The 16,820-nt window shown below is 52.3% G+C and overlaps 1 protein-coding gene across 3 annotated transcripts in view; it reads left to right on the forward strand.

Annotated features, from left to right (window-relative positions):
- GSG1L (GSG1 like) overlaps positions 1-16,820 on the forward strand; it is a 159,157-nt gene that overhangs the window by 98,525 nt on the left and 43,812 nt on the right. For 2 of the 3 annotated variants that reach the window (XM_037507383.2, XM_054693779.1), the window contains exon 3: positions 4,454-4,606. The exons of the other annotated variant lie outside the window; for it this stretch is intronic. In XM_037507383.2, coding sequence (XP_037363280.1) covers positions 4,454-4,606 — 153 coding nt within the window. The remainder of the gene's footprint in view (positions 1-4,453; positions 4,607-16,820) is intronic. 3 annotated transcript variants of the gene reach the window in all.

Here is a 16,820-nt window from a genome sequence, read left to right on the forward strand (position 1 = left end):
TAAGGACACATTCGTGTGCCAAGCACAGACTCTTTTGATGGTGGTGATAAGAATGAGAAAAAGAACGAAAGAGTGAATAGCTTTCCCACTCTTTGATTCAGACATTTTTATGTGGTGTGACACATTTGCCACCTTTTCCCTGGTGAGAAACACAACCACGTGATTAGTGCCTTAAGGTAACCCCCCAGGGTACTATGGTGAGGGCTCCTGCTTGGGGGTGGTGGGCAGGACTGTCCAGCCTGCCCCAAAGGCAGGTGACAGTGGGGACGGGCTCCGATGGCCAGGGCAGGCCTGAGGCAGGTGCCGTGGACGGGGTGGGCACCCACTGTGTCACTGCACACTCATAGCCCCCTCCCGCTTCCCCTGAGTGTTGATGTTCCCCTGCATGCCTCCTCCCACCTCTTTTTCCCTCTTTTGCACCACATGCTTTTCCCAGGCATCTCATCCGCTCCCATGCCTCCAGCTACCATCTATTTGACAATCACAGCAAATATTTAGCAAGTTCCTCTGCCTTGCCAAGGCCCCCACATCGCAGTGAGCTCCGCTGCCTCCTGTAGCAAAGGCAGCCTCTGCCTGGGCAGAGTGGCGCGTGGTCTTCTGTCTCCGTTCGACCCCTTCTCGGCGATAAACACCGTCTGTCTGCCCCGGTGCCCAAGCAGGAAGGTGGCCCCCCTGTGGACTCCTGCCTCTCCATTGGCCCTGTTGTCTGTGGTCCCCTGAGACCACCCCATGGGGATTATCAGTTCTCTGCCAGCAGGTCTCCACCCACACACCCTTCCAGGCACTCCCAGCCCAGGGCTCTTTCTTTGCTGAAACCTTCAGGGCTGCATTAGTTTCTGCAACTTGGCTCAACCCCCCTGTCCCAGTCTGACTTCCAGCGTCCTCAAGACCATCTGCTCCTTTCCGTGCTTCCTTCCTCACCCTACCTGGTGGCTGGCTGGGCTCAGGATTGCTGGGAGCCAAAGGGCTCCTGCCCCATCTGCCTAGGTGCGAGCCTTTTGCAGGAATCCTGGTTCAGGCACCATCTGGGATGTTGGCGAGCTCACCGACCGAACAGCGCCTTGGCCAGGAACCCCACCCCAGACGGGCTCCTGTGACCAGCCCTAGTGGAAGAGTGATATGATTTCAAAGAGGTTGCTCTGTCTTCTCCATCCTGTCTGCTACAGCCTCCCTACCCACTACAGTTCCTGGAGTCAGAGGCCTGGGTTTGAACCCAGACTCCACCACGATCCAGTTATGTAGACCTGCTCTTTAATCCCTCTGAGCAGGTTTGCTTATCTGAAAAGTGGTGTTACATTGCTTCCTCACAGGCTGTTGGGAGGATTTGGGCTGATAATGCCTGTGACCACCAGTGGCTGAGATCAGACTCCCTTGAGGCCCACCCTGAGTGAAGGATTCATTCAAGTGCTTCAAACAGGAAACACTCCTGGGGAGAGTGTGGGGGAATTAGAGAATTAGGACCGGGAAGAAGGTGTGGGGGATGAGGCAGTGTAACATTGGTTTCAGTCTGGATCCTGCGGGGAGCTGCTTGGTATCACAGGTCAGAGCCGCAGGGCAGGGCCACTGGTGCGTGAGAGTGCAGAGAGGGAACCGTCTGTTTCTGGAATGAAGACTGTCAAAACAGACTAATTGTCCAAGGACTAGCTTCCAAAGACAGAAATGCTCCTAGAGGTGCAGGGAGATTGGGTGGAGTGCCAGCCTGGTCCAGTCTGATTGGACACAGGATAAAGGTCTGGTATCTGTGGGCCCTTATCGTGCCTATTGTTGCTGCTATTAGCATAACAACAATTCTTCTTCTTTTTGGTGTTATTAATTTCCTTGACTTGGGTGGGCTGAAACTTTCAGATGGATGCACTGAGTCCAGTGGGAAGACAGCAAAATAAATCTGGCAGGAATAAGAAGCATAAATAACCCCAGCCCTGCATCTAGACACCAGAATCTGTTTCTCCATGGTTAACATACTTCCAGAGCATCCCACCCCCACTCCCCACCCCATCTCCCATCCCTTCTGAAAGAGCAGAGCTGGGCCCTGCTCTGGGGGAGCTGCGAGGGGTGGAGACCTGGCCCTGGGGGAGTGGGGTTGCGCCAGGGGGGTGGCTGAGTCAGAGAGCAGCGCCCTGGTGAGGGGCAGCCTCCAGCAGCCAGCAGGGCAACAGTAGCTGGAGGTGAAGGCTTCTGGGAGGGAGACCAGGCCTCCCGGGGTGGCCGCCCTCCTGACTTGGCCCACTCACCCTGCATCTCCGGGCTTCCTCCCTGCTGCCTGGTGGGCCTTGGGCCAGAGAAGGGGCTCGGAGGCAGTGAGTGTGCTATGCCAGGGGGTGTTTTAACAACACCCAGGCTGCCAAGAGCACCTTATTCTCTTACAGAAATCCAAGGGCTTGCCCAGGAAATGTGATATTTTTGTAGCAAAATAATACTAATAATAATAAAGGAAAAAGAAAAGAGAAAGAAAAGTTCCCCACAGCACAAAAACCCTGTTGTGCTAGGAGTGATAGTAGGTATTTTAGAATCTGGATTCTTCATCAGGGAGCAGATAGGGACTCAGACTTTGTTGCTTATTTGCTTCACTCACTAAATTTTCAATATTGGATGTCCCTAGGAAGAACAACTTGTGCAAAAGACAGAGAGGCAGGAAGGACGTGTTTGACAGCTTCAGAGAAGAGAAAAACTCAAGATCCAGATTGTTGGTTTTAAGTGATAGAAATACTACTTTCAATTGGCTTACCTGAAAACAAGGCTAATTGGATCATGAGAAGAAAGAACAAATGACAGGCAGCTTCAGGCATGGTTGGATCTAGGTCCTCAAGCGAATGTTATCGGATATTGTCTTCTGCCAAGGAAGGGATTACTCTGATCTCAGGAAGGTTTTTGCCACCTGGTGAGTCAGTACTATCCTTTCGTCCTCCCAACCTCGAACCCAGTGGAAAAAAAGGAATTTGCTTCCCCAATAGTTCTAGCAAAATTCCTGTGACTGACTATCATTGAACTGACTTGGATCATGCTTCTATCTCTGCCTGACCAAGCCTGAGTCCATCATCCCTTCTCTAAAGTGTGGGTTTGCTCAGACAGTGGTTAGTGAGGCTTGAAGGGTAAGTCACTCGGATAAGTTCCATCCTCTACTCTCCACCCTTCTCAGAAATCTCACCTGCTTTCACAATTTCATTTCTCTATCTTGACTCTGTCTCTACCCTTAATCTTACTTAAGAGCCCCTGGGTTCAATTTTCAGCCCCTGCCATGTTCCTCCTATACAATGATGTACAAATGCACATAAATTGAGTCTCACTATAAGCTAAAGATAAGCTCTTAGTTTACACTCTTCATAGATGACTCCTCAAGTACAACAATGCTATGAGATAGGGGTTGTTATCACCCCCATTTGATAGGTAAAGAAACTGAGATTTAGAGACTAAGCTGAGGAGACATGGAACTCTGATTGACCAGATATGAGTCATGTGTCCAGCCTGTGAGTTGGCTACAACTGAATCATACATACTGAGGCACGGGGTTCTCCAAATAAGGAACATGTATGAAGGAGGGGGAATAATGTGGAATGGGAGAAACAGCAGATGTCCCTTAATCTAGGTGGCAAATGATGATAACCCAATTGGGGCCAATCTGGGCAAATAGGAAGATATACTCTCTCAGGGAATACACAGAAATTTTGAAGCCAACCTACTGGAAGGGGGGTGCAGCTGGCCTTCAAGAACAGCTGGACCCCGGTGCTTCTGTGGTCAGAATGCTTGACTCCCATCTGAGCCTGTCCTTCCGTCCGCTTCAGTGCTTCCAAGCTCAGGTTCCTGGAGAAGGGCTTTGATTGGCCAGTACTGGGTCACATGATTACATCAAACCAATCAGCTGTGCCCAGAAAGTAGGATCATGGCGGCTAGTTGTGGTGGTTTCTAGCAAAAAGTGGAGTTGGGTACAGGGCAGATAAAGATGTCGGTGTCTTCTAACAAGCATGGTGTGTGTGTGTACGAGTCGGGGAGCTCATAACTGCAGGTAACAGAGAACATCATGCTGATCAGCTTAACTACAAGGAAAATGACTTCATATGGAAAGTCATCTATTAACAGGGTAGGCGGCCCTTGGTGGTCCCACTGCTCTACTCAGCAGCCTCCTCTCACGGCAGGCGCCCTCCTGGCCATCAGAGGCTCCTAGTAGCAGTGAAAAGTCTCTCATCCAGCTTCAGGATAGAAGCTCTTCCCTCTGATTTGAATGGGCCACTTGTGGGCTGCTTGTCACCCTGAACCAGCTGCAGTAACCCCGAGAGTGCTAAGGGGTAGATATGGCCTCCTGAGTAGTCCTGGTGAGGAGGTTGGGTGGCTATGACCTCCTCACCCTGGCATGAGCTGCACTCTAAGATGACTTGTCCCCTGGGGTGGGATGGACGGGACCTGAGGGGAGCCGCCAGGGCACCCCGCATCTCATGGCGTCTCCTCCTCTGTCGTGCAGGGGTCCTGTGGCTGTCGGTGGTCTCCGAGGTGCTCTACATCCTCCTGCTGGTGGTCGGCTTCAGCCTCATGTGTCTCGAGCTCTTCCACTCCAGCAGCGTCATCGATGGTCTCAAGCTCAACGCCTTCGCGGCCGTCTTCACGGTGCTCTCAGGTAAGGCAGGGCCTGGGTGGAGGAGCACTGGTGCACCCCAGCTAGCCCTGGGCATAGAGTGGACACAGAGTGCTCAGAGCCACCTTTGGGCCCAGTCCTGGTTATTCCCCCCAGGTGGCCTTGGGCCAATCACTTCCCTTCTCTGAGCCTCAGTTTATAATTCGTCGTGGGATTTGTCTACTCACTTATTCACTGTTCAGCGGGGACTTGTCGAGTGTCTGTCGGGGGCAGGTGCTGTGCTGAGTCCTGAGTCAGGACTCAGGCCCGGCTGTCCCGGAGCTCAGCATGCCAGGAGGGCGAGGCCCGTGGCTGTAGCTTTTTCACAAGATGCGTGCCAGGCAGCGTGGGTTTCACCTGTGGTCTGGGGCAAGGAGGGGTGTCTTTCACAGGGCCCTAGAAGGGGAGTGTTTTACGACTATCCCAGGACGGGTAGGTTTATCTTTAGTTCTCGCAGACGAAAAGAGAATTTTGGAGCCTCTGGTAGATTTTTACAGGCCTTTAATGCTGAGTCAGGGAACAGACCAGCTTTCCCTCTCAGCATTTCTCTGGCTGCCTCCTCTCTGTCCTCAGAGTGACACCACTCATATCCCCTCCCCCCTCAGCACAGGTGTCCCCGTGTACAGATATGCTCACCCCGTGCTCTCGGCCCAGGTGCCCATAATTATAGGTGTGCATGCAAGACCACAGGTGCTAGTGCTGGATGCTGATAGGTGTGCATGCAAGACCACAGGTGCTAGTGCTGGATGCTGATGGTGGGAGGGTGGAAAAAGCCTGATGCTTCATTTCTCCTACAGAAGCTTGTTTGGGGTGGAGGGCATGTGTCTGCTTTGATGGATTTTCCTTTTGAGACATATGCATGGTGAAGCCTAGCAGGAAGCTAGATGAGCAGAGGTGTGGGGTGGGGGTGGGGGAGGGCAGAGATGTGGGAAAGGCCACAGAGTCAGAGATTTCGAGGGTCTTCAAAAGAATGGGGGGGGGACCAGCAGCATCATGTGATTCAGGGATGTGGAGGCAGAGGACTCTAAGGAAGGCCATTGGATGAGGCAGCCAGCTGCTCAGAGCAGCTTACGCTGATCCAGGTCGTAAGGGGTTAAAGCAGAGAGTTTGCCAGAAGGAGCCGTAAACTCTACCTTCAGGCACCTGGCAGATAGCGGAGTGGCTTGGCTGTGTAAGACCATCTGTTCCTAAAAAGCCCAATGTAAATTGAATTTCTATAAATCTAATCCTATTCTTCACGCATTGGAAAAACTCTCTATTTAAAGAAACCGAAGGATGAGTCTTTTCGTAAGGGAAGTAATCGCCCCCTAATTGAGGTAGGGATATATAGCAGAGGGATCCCTCAAAGAACAGAGAGCTGCATTCAAGAAATTAGAGCGTACTCCATAGGTCAGAGCACGCGTGACTCGTCACTCCCAGGGTGTGGGAGATCTAACAAGGCAGGGCAGGGCAGGGCAGGAGAGAAAAAATAGGAGTTCCCATAGTACAGTAACAATTTTCCTTCCCACTCACCCGGTAACTAGCTATTTGAGACCAAAGCCTGTTCCTTCTTTTTATTTTCGTTTTTTATCACTTACCCAAGCAATATGCACTGAAGGCATGCTGGAGACAAGGCACTGCACCACTAGATTTGGGGGAGCTGAAAGGGAACGATTCAGTCCTCACCCTCCTGAGGATTGCAGTCTCATGAGACAACAGACTGGTAAATGATTATAAAATGTTGGGTTGACCTCTGTGTACTGGCACGGTGAGAGTCCTGCAGAAGGGGCGCCCACATTTGCCCAGGTGTAGGCCTGGGTGGGGGCGCGACATGGGGAAGGCACCATTTGAACTGAGACTTGGGAAGAAGGGGTTTGCTTGATGGACACCTTGGGGCAAGCACTCCAGGTGGAGGAAACAGCGTGGGCAAAGGCCTCGTGGGGTGGCATATTCTTGAAACTTCAAGTTGCGCAGAATGGCGGGAAGGTAGGCGGAGAGCTGGGAGAGCAGACGTGTGGAGAGATGAGGCTGCAGAGCTGGGTGAGGGTCTTGGTGCTTTGCAAGAGTCTTTGGATTTACCGTGGAGGCGAAAGGCAGCCATGAAGAATTCAGAGCAAAGGGAGATATGGTGAGGTGTGCATTTTGAAATGAGGGTTCGGGGTGCAGCACAGAGGGAGTAGAACAAGAATGGAGGGGAAGAGGCTGGCTGGGAGGCAGGAAAGTGCAGTGGCAGTGGGAAGGGGAGGAGGTGTGCACCCCCAGTGATTAGATGTGCACCTCTACTGATTTGGAGAGGTGGGTGGGAGCAGGTGGGTACAGAAAACAGACTCTCGCTCCAGGGTTCCTAGATAGGAGTCCACAGAGCTCGGGGGTCCTTGAGCCTGGTGGGGGAACACTGGCACCTCTATTTCTCTGCCCTGTAACTGACACTGAGCACATCCTTCAGATGTGAATGGAGGCAGCGGCCACGGTGGCGGTGGCACCCGCCATGCTGTCACCACTCGTGACTTGTGTTTTTCACATTGCGCGACAGTTGTGCAGACATCTTGAAACGCGCTTCTTCAAAGGTGTGATAATTATTAGACTTTCCACTGAATCTTGTGACCTAGTATGTTAATGGAGAGGCACACGCATTTCTGCACAGCAAATTTGTTTGGCTATTTTGGGAACTGTATTTAGTGTGACCAGTTTCTCTGTCATCTTACGTATTTTACTTTAAGCAGCAGAAAACCCTTCTGAGAAGGGACCATATGCCCAGAGCCCCTGGGCTGTGTCCCCTGGCTGTGTTTGGCCTGGGACGGGTGCGCAGGGGTTCACCGAGGTGGGGAAGGTATGAAAGGGCAGGTGCAGGAGATGGTGGGTGGAGGGTGCAGCCGGGTCCCTTCTCGCACATCTCCTTTTCTGTCCCTCCACCAAGCCTGGAAGAGCCCCCTCTTTTATTCCAAGCAGCCAGCTTCCCCCTCAACCTGTTTATTCTAGCCACAAAACAAATGCTGGTGGTCAGTGCAAGGCAGCTCTTCCTGCAGGCCTCTTGGTGTGGAGGGGTTGGGGGAAGGGGAGGCGGGAAAGGGTGGGAGCTCTTGTTCCCTGCCTCCCAGGTCTTATCAAAGTTTTTACCCCTTTGACAAAATAGAAGGGAGTCCCACTGCTAAAGAAAATAAGATTGTCTCCAACATTTCAGGCAGATAAACAATGCAGGGTTCCGGGAGGTTAATTGACTTGCCCAAGGTCACACAGCTGGTCAATTGTGGAACTGGGATTAAACCCGGCTCCTGCTGACTTCAAAGCCCAGCGCTCTTTTTACAGGATAGCACGGCAGGAGTGACCAGGCAGGAGGGAGAAGACTTCTGAGTTCTCAGAAAACAGTAACTGAGAAGTATGTAGCAGCCAGATGATGTAATGAGACCAATGTAGCACGTGGTGGAGAAGGAATTTTGTATTCATGCCTGTGAGAAGATTAACCCAGGAGAAATAGCACATGATTAACCCAGGAGAAATAGCACCCGGGAGAGAGATTGCTGGGGAGAGTGAGTGGGGAGAGAGCCTAGGTAGGGGGAACCTGATGGAGGAGCCCAACGCCAGGCCTGTCCAACTTGTCAGCTGGCCTTTAGGGAGAGCAGGGCAGGTGGGGGACTTGGAGGAGGAGGGTGGGCTTCTGGTGTGCTCCTGGGGGAGGGGAAGGAGAGGGCAAGCGTGTTTTCAAGGAGAGGGTTGGCTTCTGATGTTGCTGTGCCCATGGGTTTCAGCCCAAGGTCAATGCCTTCCAGGGTACAGCAGAAAGAAGAGCTGTTGAGCCAATTATTATAATGAATGACTACTTCTTATAATGAACCAATCGATCATGGTTCATCTTAACAGCCAGTATCGATGAGGATGCACCCTGTGCCAGCCCTGGGTCAAGCCTGCCGTGCTAGAAGCTCTACTCTTCCCCACGGTGTCCTTGGAGGGAGGGGCTAGTGTTGTGTCCATCCCACAGATGGGAAAACTGAGTTACCCACAGCCATACAGCTAGTAAGTGCTCTGTGCGGGGCTTAGCGTTGCAGGGCTTCAGTTTGTAATAGTTCAAGTTAGTCCCAGCTGTCCTTGAATAAATTGGGGGAGCAGAGTGTGACCAGCCTTGTCACAGTGAGGGAGGGACCAGGGGCTTTGACTCTGGGCGAAGGAGGCTGGAGTCAGGGCCTGGTCAGCTGACCTGACTTCCTAGTCCCTGGTTTGTAGATGCATCTCTGCAGTCTGGGGGTGGGGCTGCAATCGTCAGCCTCCTGGCCCAGGGCCTAGATCTTACAGTACTTCTAAGGACCCCCAGAAGCGTCTCATTTTGACTACTTTGAAATGAGAAGAAAAAAATTGTAATAATAATGAAGACATCAGAATGAATCCAGACTGGATTATATTTGTCTTTATACCACTGCAGTCATAAAATGTAAATTTTAATATTTCTTTTATGGAGGAATGGGCCTATGGAGTCATAATGTGGTCTCTCATTGGGCCACGGCTCTTCTGGGCCCTCAGGAAGGAGCAGGACCGACTGCAGGGCCAGCGGCCCTCGGCCCCGTCCTGTGACTTCAGCTGGGGGGTGCTGGAGAAGAGGGGCTCTCTGGACCACTGTCTCTTCCCCCAGCCACTAGAGCCTGATATCACGAAAGGGATGTGAGAGCAGGCTGGCAGATGTCTGTTCTTCCTCATTTCCTCCAAAAAAAAATGAGGTTGATCTCCTTAGGAAAAAAAGAAAGTCATTTGGAACATTTCTGCGCAGCCTGGCTAACTGTGGGCTTTTAGTAAAAATTGCACTGGCATAAAGAGAAACATGTCCATTTCCAGGAAATAATCAGACCTCATCGAGAAGTCAGCAAGAGTCTATTTTGTTAAGTAAAGAGAAATGGAAATTTTGCAATAAAAAAAAAAACCCAGGTAAGTCTGTGGAATCCTAGTTTCGGGAGTCATTTTCAGGGTGAGCTGTGAGCTGAAGGGCAAGCTGTGAGGTGGGTGCTGCCGGTGTGTGTGGGATGAGCTTTGGGGACCTGAAGACCTGATGTCTGAGGGGCAAGTAGGAGAATCCCATTGAGTTGTAGGACCCAAGTTACGAGCCTGCAAATTGCTACTCAGATCTGTATCAGCCCAGGAACTACGAAGCACAGGAGTTCAGGGGGAGCATGTGTCAGAGCCGTTTGCTGCTCGACCTGACCGGCTGCTGCCTTCCATGAGTGAGCCGGGCAGCCTGGCCGCGGTGCCTTTTCATTGGCCACCAGGAAGCTGGCATTTAAGTTTTGTGTCCAATCATAGCAGCTTCCCACGGGGGAGGCTTCCTGCAGTCTTGAATCCCCTGAGTCCTTTACTTCATTCCTTTTTTTCCTGGTGCTTGCTCTTGGTATGGCAAGTGTAATTCTTAGTGAAAGCTATCTCATTATTTTCGGATGAGTTTCCTGAGACCCTAATTCCACTAACCACCCTGCTGCTTTGAGCCTGTGCTGAAAAAATCCCCTACTCATAGCTGCCCCTGTTCATCCCATCCCCATCTTGTCCAGACCTGGTCTCTTGCTCATAGTATAGAGAGCAAACACCTTCATGTTTAAAGAAGCAGACAGTCTAAGTCAGAGAAATGAATATTTTCATTTTATTGAAGTCTTTTGATTGCATATGACAAAAATCCAACCATATTAACTGAAAGAAGAAAGGGAAGCTTGTAGAAATGTAATTGAAAAGTGCAGCGTGGTGGGCTTCAGGCATGGCTGCATCCAGGTGATCACCTCATCAGGAATCTGTGTCTCCAAACTGTCTTCTTAGCATCATTTTTCAGTCAGACTCTGCTCATGTGAAGTGAGGATGGTCACAAGCAGCTCCAGGCTTACGTAAGATTCCAGAGGTAGAGTGACCTCTTTCCCAATAACCCCTGCAAATTTCTAAGGAGGACTTGGATTGGACCAATGATGTTATAGGCTCATTCCTGAAATAGTAACCATACAAGAGGATGAAATACTAGTCTTGGGTCTAGTGATTAACTAGTCTTTGGTCTCTAGGCACATGTGTGGTATGGACGTAGCCATGGACCAGAAAGGATGATTATGCAGTGGGGGACAAATGCTTGTCCAGAGGAACTGATCGACTATAAAATCTCAATGGCTTGTCAAATTGGGAGATAATCAGGTTAGCAATGGAGCTAAAGGACTCACAGCCCTGGGAATGGCTTGGGTTCCTCCAAAGCAGACGCTAACTTGGACATTTGAATGCACTAGTTTATTTGGGAGGTGATTCCAGGAAGCATGTTTAGCCAGAAAGTAGAGAAGAGCAAGAAGTAAGGGAGGAGGGAGTGTTGAGCAGGTGACCACTGTGGGCACCTGGGGTTCAGTCCTGCGGGGTCCAGCAAAGAGACTGTGTGGATCACATACCCATGGGGTGAGAGACAGTGGTATTTATTCACCAGCTCCCATTTGTCACTGGTATAGGGTCTCTCCTGAGTCAGTAACCAGGAATTTCTAGGCTTCTCCATTAGGAAGCACCTATTTGAGGAACGAAGCCACCAGTCATGCCTGGAAACTGGCTGCAGGTGACCTCTGGTGTGGGAGGTGGAGTGGGGGGACCGACAGTATCTGCCACAGAAGAGCAAAGGCAGGAGGAGATGTTCTGACACAGGCTGGTGCCCTTGGCCGGGTTCTGCTGAGTCTGCCCAGAGTTAGCATCGGGGCTCCCCGCTGCAGGTGCCAACCCAGTTTAGGGTGGTCCCCAGGCCACCCTCCCTTCTGACATCTGGCTACAAGTCAGGGTTCTCACCACCCCTCAGATTCGATAATTCATTCTTAGAACTCAGGGAAGTGCTGTCATTAGGATAACAGTGTTATCATACGGGATGCCAGCCAGGACCCGCCAAAGGAAGGGACATCTAGGGTGAGGACAGGGAGGTGTCAAATGCAGAGCTTCTGAAACACCTGATTCCATGGAACTGGGACCAGCCAGCCAAGAAGCTCACTGAACTTCACTGTCCAGAGTTTTTATCAGGGTTTCAATGTCTAGGCCTGACTGATTGAATCGTGGGCCACTTGCTTGAGTTCAGTCTCCAGCCTCACCTCGCGTCCTCCAGGAGGTCAGATATCAAGCTGGCTCAAAGGCCTAGCCCTCTAATCAAGTACTTGATTGTTCTGGTAACCTGCCCCCATCCCGAGTCTTCTCATTAACATAAGCTCAGGCATGATCCAAGTAGCTTATGAATAATAAAGATATTGCTATTACTCAGGAAATTCCAAGGAGTTAGAGTTTCCTTCTAGGGAACCGGGGGCAAGGCCGTCTAATTCTTTGCAACAAGGGGTCTGAATGGCCAGACAGGTGCTCTTCCTGCAACTGAGCTGTTGCTTGCTGCTGTGTTTCTTTGATAATTTTAGAGGGAGGGAGAGGCCTAGCCAGTCTTCTCTGATATGTGGCCAATGCTCGAGCATTTGCCAGAGGGCAGGGCCTCCTTGGCCCCAGTGGGGAGTCCTTGACTAGTTTTGGATGCATAAGGTCGTAAGGTCCTGCCCCTTTCCAGTGCCCCTTCCAGCCCCTCCTGTGCCCATGAGGTCATGGACCAAGCCAAGTGTCCCCAATCTCCGTCCTCTGAAGCTATCCAGCTGCTGCTATTCTTGTCACCTGAACCCAGGTGTGCCAGGACACTACAGTTCCTGAAGGGCAACTGAATTTTAATTCTATGCTCCCATCCTTCTGGGACTGTAGAAGATTTATCTTTGGAGTTTACCAGGGCTTTCTCCCTCCTGCCTTTGCCTGGAGCTGTTACAAATTGGTCTTATGCACTGTTAGACAAAGAGAGGCTGGGGTCTCGTCTTTGGCATCATCATTTTCACCAACCAGGTCACAGCAGTCCCTGTCCTGAAACCCTTGGAGCTAGAAGTGTTCCAGAACTCAGAACCTTCAGATCTTGGATGGCAACACAATACACAGATCATCCGTTACCTAACCCCTCAGCAGGAGCTGGGGCAGCACAGGCCTTCCTATTTCTGCAGCGAGAGCCACGGCTCTTGGTGCTGGGAGGGCTGGTAATGACGTCAGTTGGTAGCGTCATAGCCAATCAGGTTTGGCTTTGCTGCTAAATGCATTCAGGCCAAGTCTGGTTTTGTGGCCAAGATGAGTTATGAAGAAGCTCTAGAATTTCAGAGCTTCTGGAAATTTAAAGTTGCAGGCAAGACATTATGGACTCAACAGCTTACACTTATTGGAGGACCTACTATTTTGTTCTGAACACATCACCTTTGGGGGACCCTAGGGCAGAGGATGATATAATCCCCATTTCACAGCTGAGAAACTGAGGCACAATTCTGACTTCAAGGCCCATGTGTTTTGTGACTACAATGTGTGCTGCTACCCTGTCCCCAGGGTCACTGCAGGTCCCGGGCTCCTTTGCGCTAGGACCAGGTGTGAGAAGGGAGAATGGGGCTGGTAGCTTCAGCACCTGTGGGCTCATTGCTCCAGGACAGAGGGCTCAAGTCCAGGTCTCAGGTCCACAGCTGCTGGCAACATGTACGAGATGGAGGCTGCAGTGAGTGTGGGGACTGAGGTGAAATTGGGTACACACGCCCTGGCGAGCAGCCTGTTGTTGCCAAGGAGGAAGATGCCTGGTGTTTAAGGAAAGCCACAACCTGGGTTTTTATGGGAAAAACTCCTGATTTTTAATTCAAAATGTTTTTTAAATGACTTTATTGAGCTATAATTTACATATCATAAAGTTCACCCATTTAAAGGGTATGACTTAATGGTTTTTGGTACCCATCTTGAAACATTTTCATCACCCCAAACACACCAGCAGACACTCTTATTTTCTACCGACATCCCTCTCGGTCTTTTCTACCAGGCACCCTCCTCGCCCACCAGATAACCACTAATCACTTTCTATCTCCATCGATTTGCTTATTCTAGACATCGAGTACAGGTGAAATCACACAATACACAATCTTAATGGCTGCTGCTTTCTCTGAGCACGATATTCTCAAGGTTCCTCCTTGTTGTAGCTGGTATCAGCATTCCATTCCTTTTCATTGCTGTGTAATATTCCCTAGCACAGACATACCACATTTTTCTCCATTTATCTCTGGATGGACATGGGTGTGGCTTCAACTTTTTGGGAGGAGGGCTAATGCTGCTGTGAACATGATGTACAAGTATTTGCCTGGATATGTGTTTCCAGTTCCAAGGGAACTGTTGGGTCACATGATAATCCAGTGTTGAACTTTTTAAATCAAAATGTTGTTGTGCCAGCCAACAAAATATCACAGCAGACCCTCAGCCCCTCTCCTGCCTCGGCCAAGGAATTTTCAACCGCCTTTTTAAAGAAAAAATAGATAACGTCTTTTCTCACTTAGCCTCATTTGACCACTTTAAGGGTGTTTTACGAAGCTTGCTTTGGTCATTTTGAGTTGGCATTTATCAAATGTTGCATTTGTAGAATAAAATCCAAGTGCCCAGCACTGCAGACTGTGGCTTCCCTCAGCCCCTCCTCACCCTCACTCCCCAGGCTCTCTCCTTGCTTGGCCCAGCTCCATTCAAAGGCCACTCCTCAGGAGCCTCCCTCTGCTCACTTTCTGGTCCCCTCCTGCTTTGCTGGTCTTAATGGCACTTACTGCGCAGATGAATATTTGTTGAGTGGATAAAAGAACTTTCCTGCTAATGCGTTTACTTGTCTCTCATCCCCGATCTGCCGCCCCACCCGGGGCAGGTTTTCTCAGCCTTGGCACTTTTTGTGCCCTTCTCTGTTATAGGGGGCAGGGAATGTTCCAGGCTATAGCCACCCTGACTTTGACCCTCCTCCCAGGGCCTGATGACTCGGGATGTCTCCAGACATGGGGAGGTAAAATCGTGCCTGGTTGAGGGCCTCTGCCCAGACAGCCCTGTCTTGCCTGTGGGCCCCCCTGTCTTTCTCCTCCACCTGGCACAGGCCTGCCCCCCAACAGGAGCTCCCCATGCGGGCGAGCGGGGTCCTCAAGGCAGGGTTGCTGGTGTTGGATCTGTACTACCTGTGGCCTGGTGGCCTGGGAAAGGTATTTCCCTTCTCTGACCTCCTGCTGCACCTTCTGGAAACGCAGCAGAAGCTGGGCCTGTGCAGGGAGCCAGAGTCACCTACCTGGAGGGTAGGGACCAGAGGGCATGTTCTCAATCTTGCCTGTCAGGGCTGGGCTGTCAGGCCTTAGCAGTGACTCTAATAGGGGTGGGGCGCGGGGGTCCCTGCTGGGCGGGTAACCCTGGTTTGCCCAGGACAGGCATCATTAACAGCGCCCAAAGCGTCTGTCACCAAAGCGTCTGTTGGGTCAGCTGTCTCTGTCCTGTCCGAGGGCCCTGTGCCTGTGTGTTGTTCCATGAATCTACCCTCAGCCTCTTCGCAGTCCCTGTCTTCCCCTCGTCTTTCCCGAGGTAGAAGCCTCCCCCCCCCCCCCCCCCAGTGCAGCCCCTACTGGCTTCAGGTCCTTCTGCGGATCTCTCCTCTGCTCCGGCACCCCCAGCTTCTCTCTGCTAGAACCACGCGGCTTTTATTTTTCAAATTGTTTTGACTCAGTGTTGCCTTCACCTGGTCTTTGTCTTCCAGCAGCAGCAGCCAGGCTGTGTCAGGGCTCGAGGGAGTGGGGAGCAGGAGCCACAGCCCCCACTCCCTGGGACAAAGTGTCCTCTCCTCCCGGGGCAGACCGAGCTTTGAGAATGCAGCCTTGGAGGGTGGGCTGGGAGAGGGGACAGGTGCTGTGAGGCTAGAGGGCCTGCAGCCCCTGCCCCCTCCGCGCCTCCATCCCTCCCCCCGACGTTCTCTCTCCTCCCTTCCTTCCACCTTTCCTGAGCCTTTCCTTGGTGCCAGGTGCTGGGAAGACACTCGGGTGCGCTCTCTCCTCCAGGACAGTGTCTCGGGGTGGGGGTGGGGGGCAGCAGTGAGTCATGAGTGCCTGGGACTGTGCCCTGAAGAGCAAGTCCCCGGGCAGTGTCACCGCCCACAGACTGAGGCCCTCCCGGGGGCCCTAAAGGTGGGAGGAGTAAGCTGGGCGAGGGGGCAGTGGGGTACAGGGATGAGAAGGGGCCGCAGGAGCAAGGCCCCAGTGAGGGGGGTTGTCCTTGAGTGGGACCCCTGGGAGTGACCTGGGGAGGAGCCTGGAGGGCGGGAAGAAGGGCACAGGCGGGGTGCAGGGCTTGCAGACCTTGCTCCAAGGACAGGAGGAAGCCAGTCTCTAGCGGGATGCGCAGGGCAGGGCGTGACCCCGGAGCGGCTACACCTGGTGGGGTGGGGATGTGGGCAGCTAGGTCAGATGGTGGCCACAGTGGATGCCAGGCTGGGAAATATGAGCCTAACCTGGGATGGGGCAGCAGTGGGGAACCACTGAGGGTTTTAAGCACAAGAGTGATAAGGTCAGACCATAACAGGGGTAGAGAAGGGGGTGGCCCAGGCCTCAGGAGCCCAGCTGAGTGGCTGTGGCGGTATCTGGTCACAGGAGATGGTGGCAGCAGAAATAGGCCTGTGGGAGGATTGGAGAGAAGCAGAATTGGCAGGACCTGGTGATCCCTGTACCGGAGGGCAAGGGTGGGAGTGTCAGGGTGCCACAGGGGAGGCTGTCATGGGGAGATAGTCATCCCCTGAGGTCAGCAGGACAGTGGGTGCCCTCTGGCTATATGAGCATTGAGACTGGACCCGGGGGTGGGAATTCTTCATCAGGTCACAGTCTGTCCAGGCCTAGCAGGGAGGGAGCAGGGAAGGCAGGAGAAGGAAAGAGCTAGAACAGGAGACCTGGCAAGGCCCAGGGAAAGGATGAACAGATCTTTGCAGACGGGAGACAGAGACGGAAAGGGAGGGAGGAGGGGAGCAGGCAAAGGTGCCAATGTCAGCGAGCCTCTCGCCCTCTCTAGACCCCTGGGGCCTTCCACTGTTGACTAAATGGAGCCTTGTCCTGCCCATCCAGGCAGGTCCCAGCAAGCAGAACCGGGGCAGTTCTGAGTCAGGAGCCCAGCGGGCAGCAATTCCAGAGACCCAGAGCTCAGCCTCCCTGCCTTGCTTGGGCTGTTCAAGCTGCCGGGGCCACATTGTCTCCCATCCCCTCAGTGAGCTTTCCACGCCCAGTTCCAAGCTCACCTCCCCTTCCAAGCTTTCCCCAGCCCAGGTGAACGGGCCTCTTCTCTCCTTCAAGGCCCTCTCAGGGGCCGCAGAGGAAAATGCCTTCAGCGGCCAGGAGGGAAATGTGGCTCAGTGAGCGAGCAGGCTCAGCTCAGAGCAGCACAGGCCACGACCTCA

The sequence above is a fragment of the Talpa occidentalis genome, unplaced genomic scaffold, assembly GCF_014898055.3.
Source record: "Talpa occidentalis isolate TD23 unplaced genomic scaffold, MPIMG_talOcc4v2.1 talOcc4.12, whole genome shotgun sequence".
In the NCBI taxonomy this organism is placed as follows: Eukaryota; Metazoa; Chordata; class Mammalia; order Eulipotyphla; family Talpidae; genus Talpa; species Talpa occidentalis.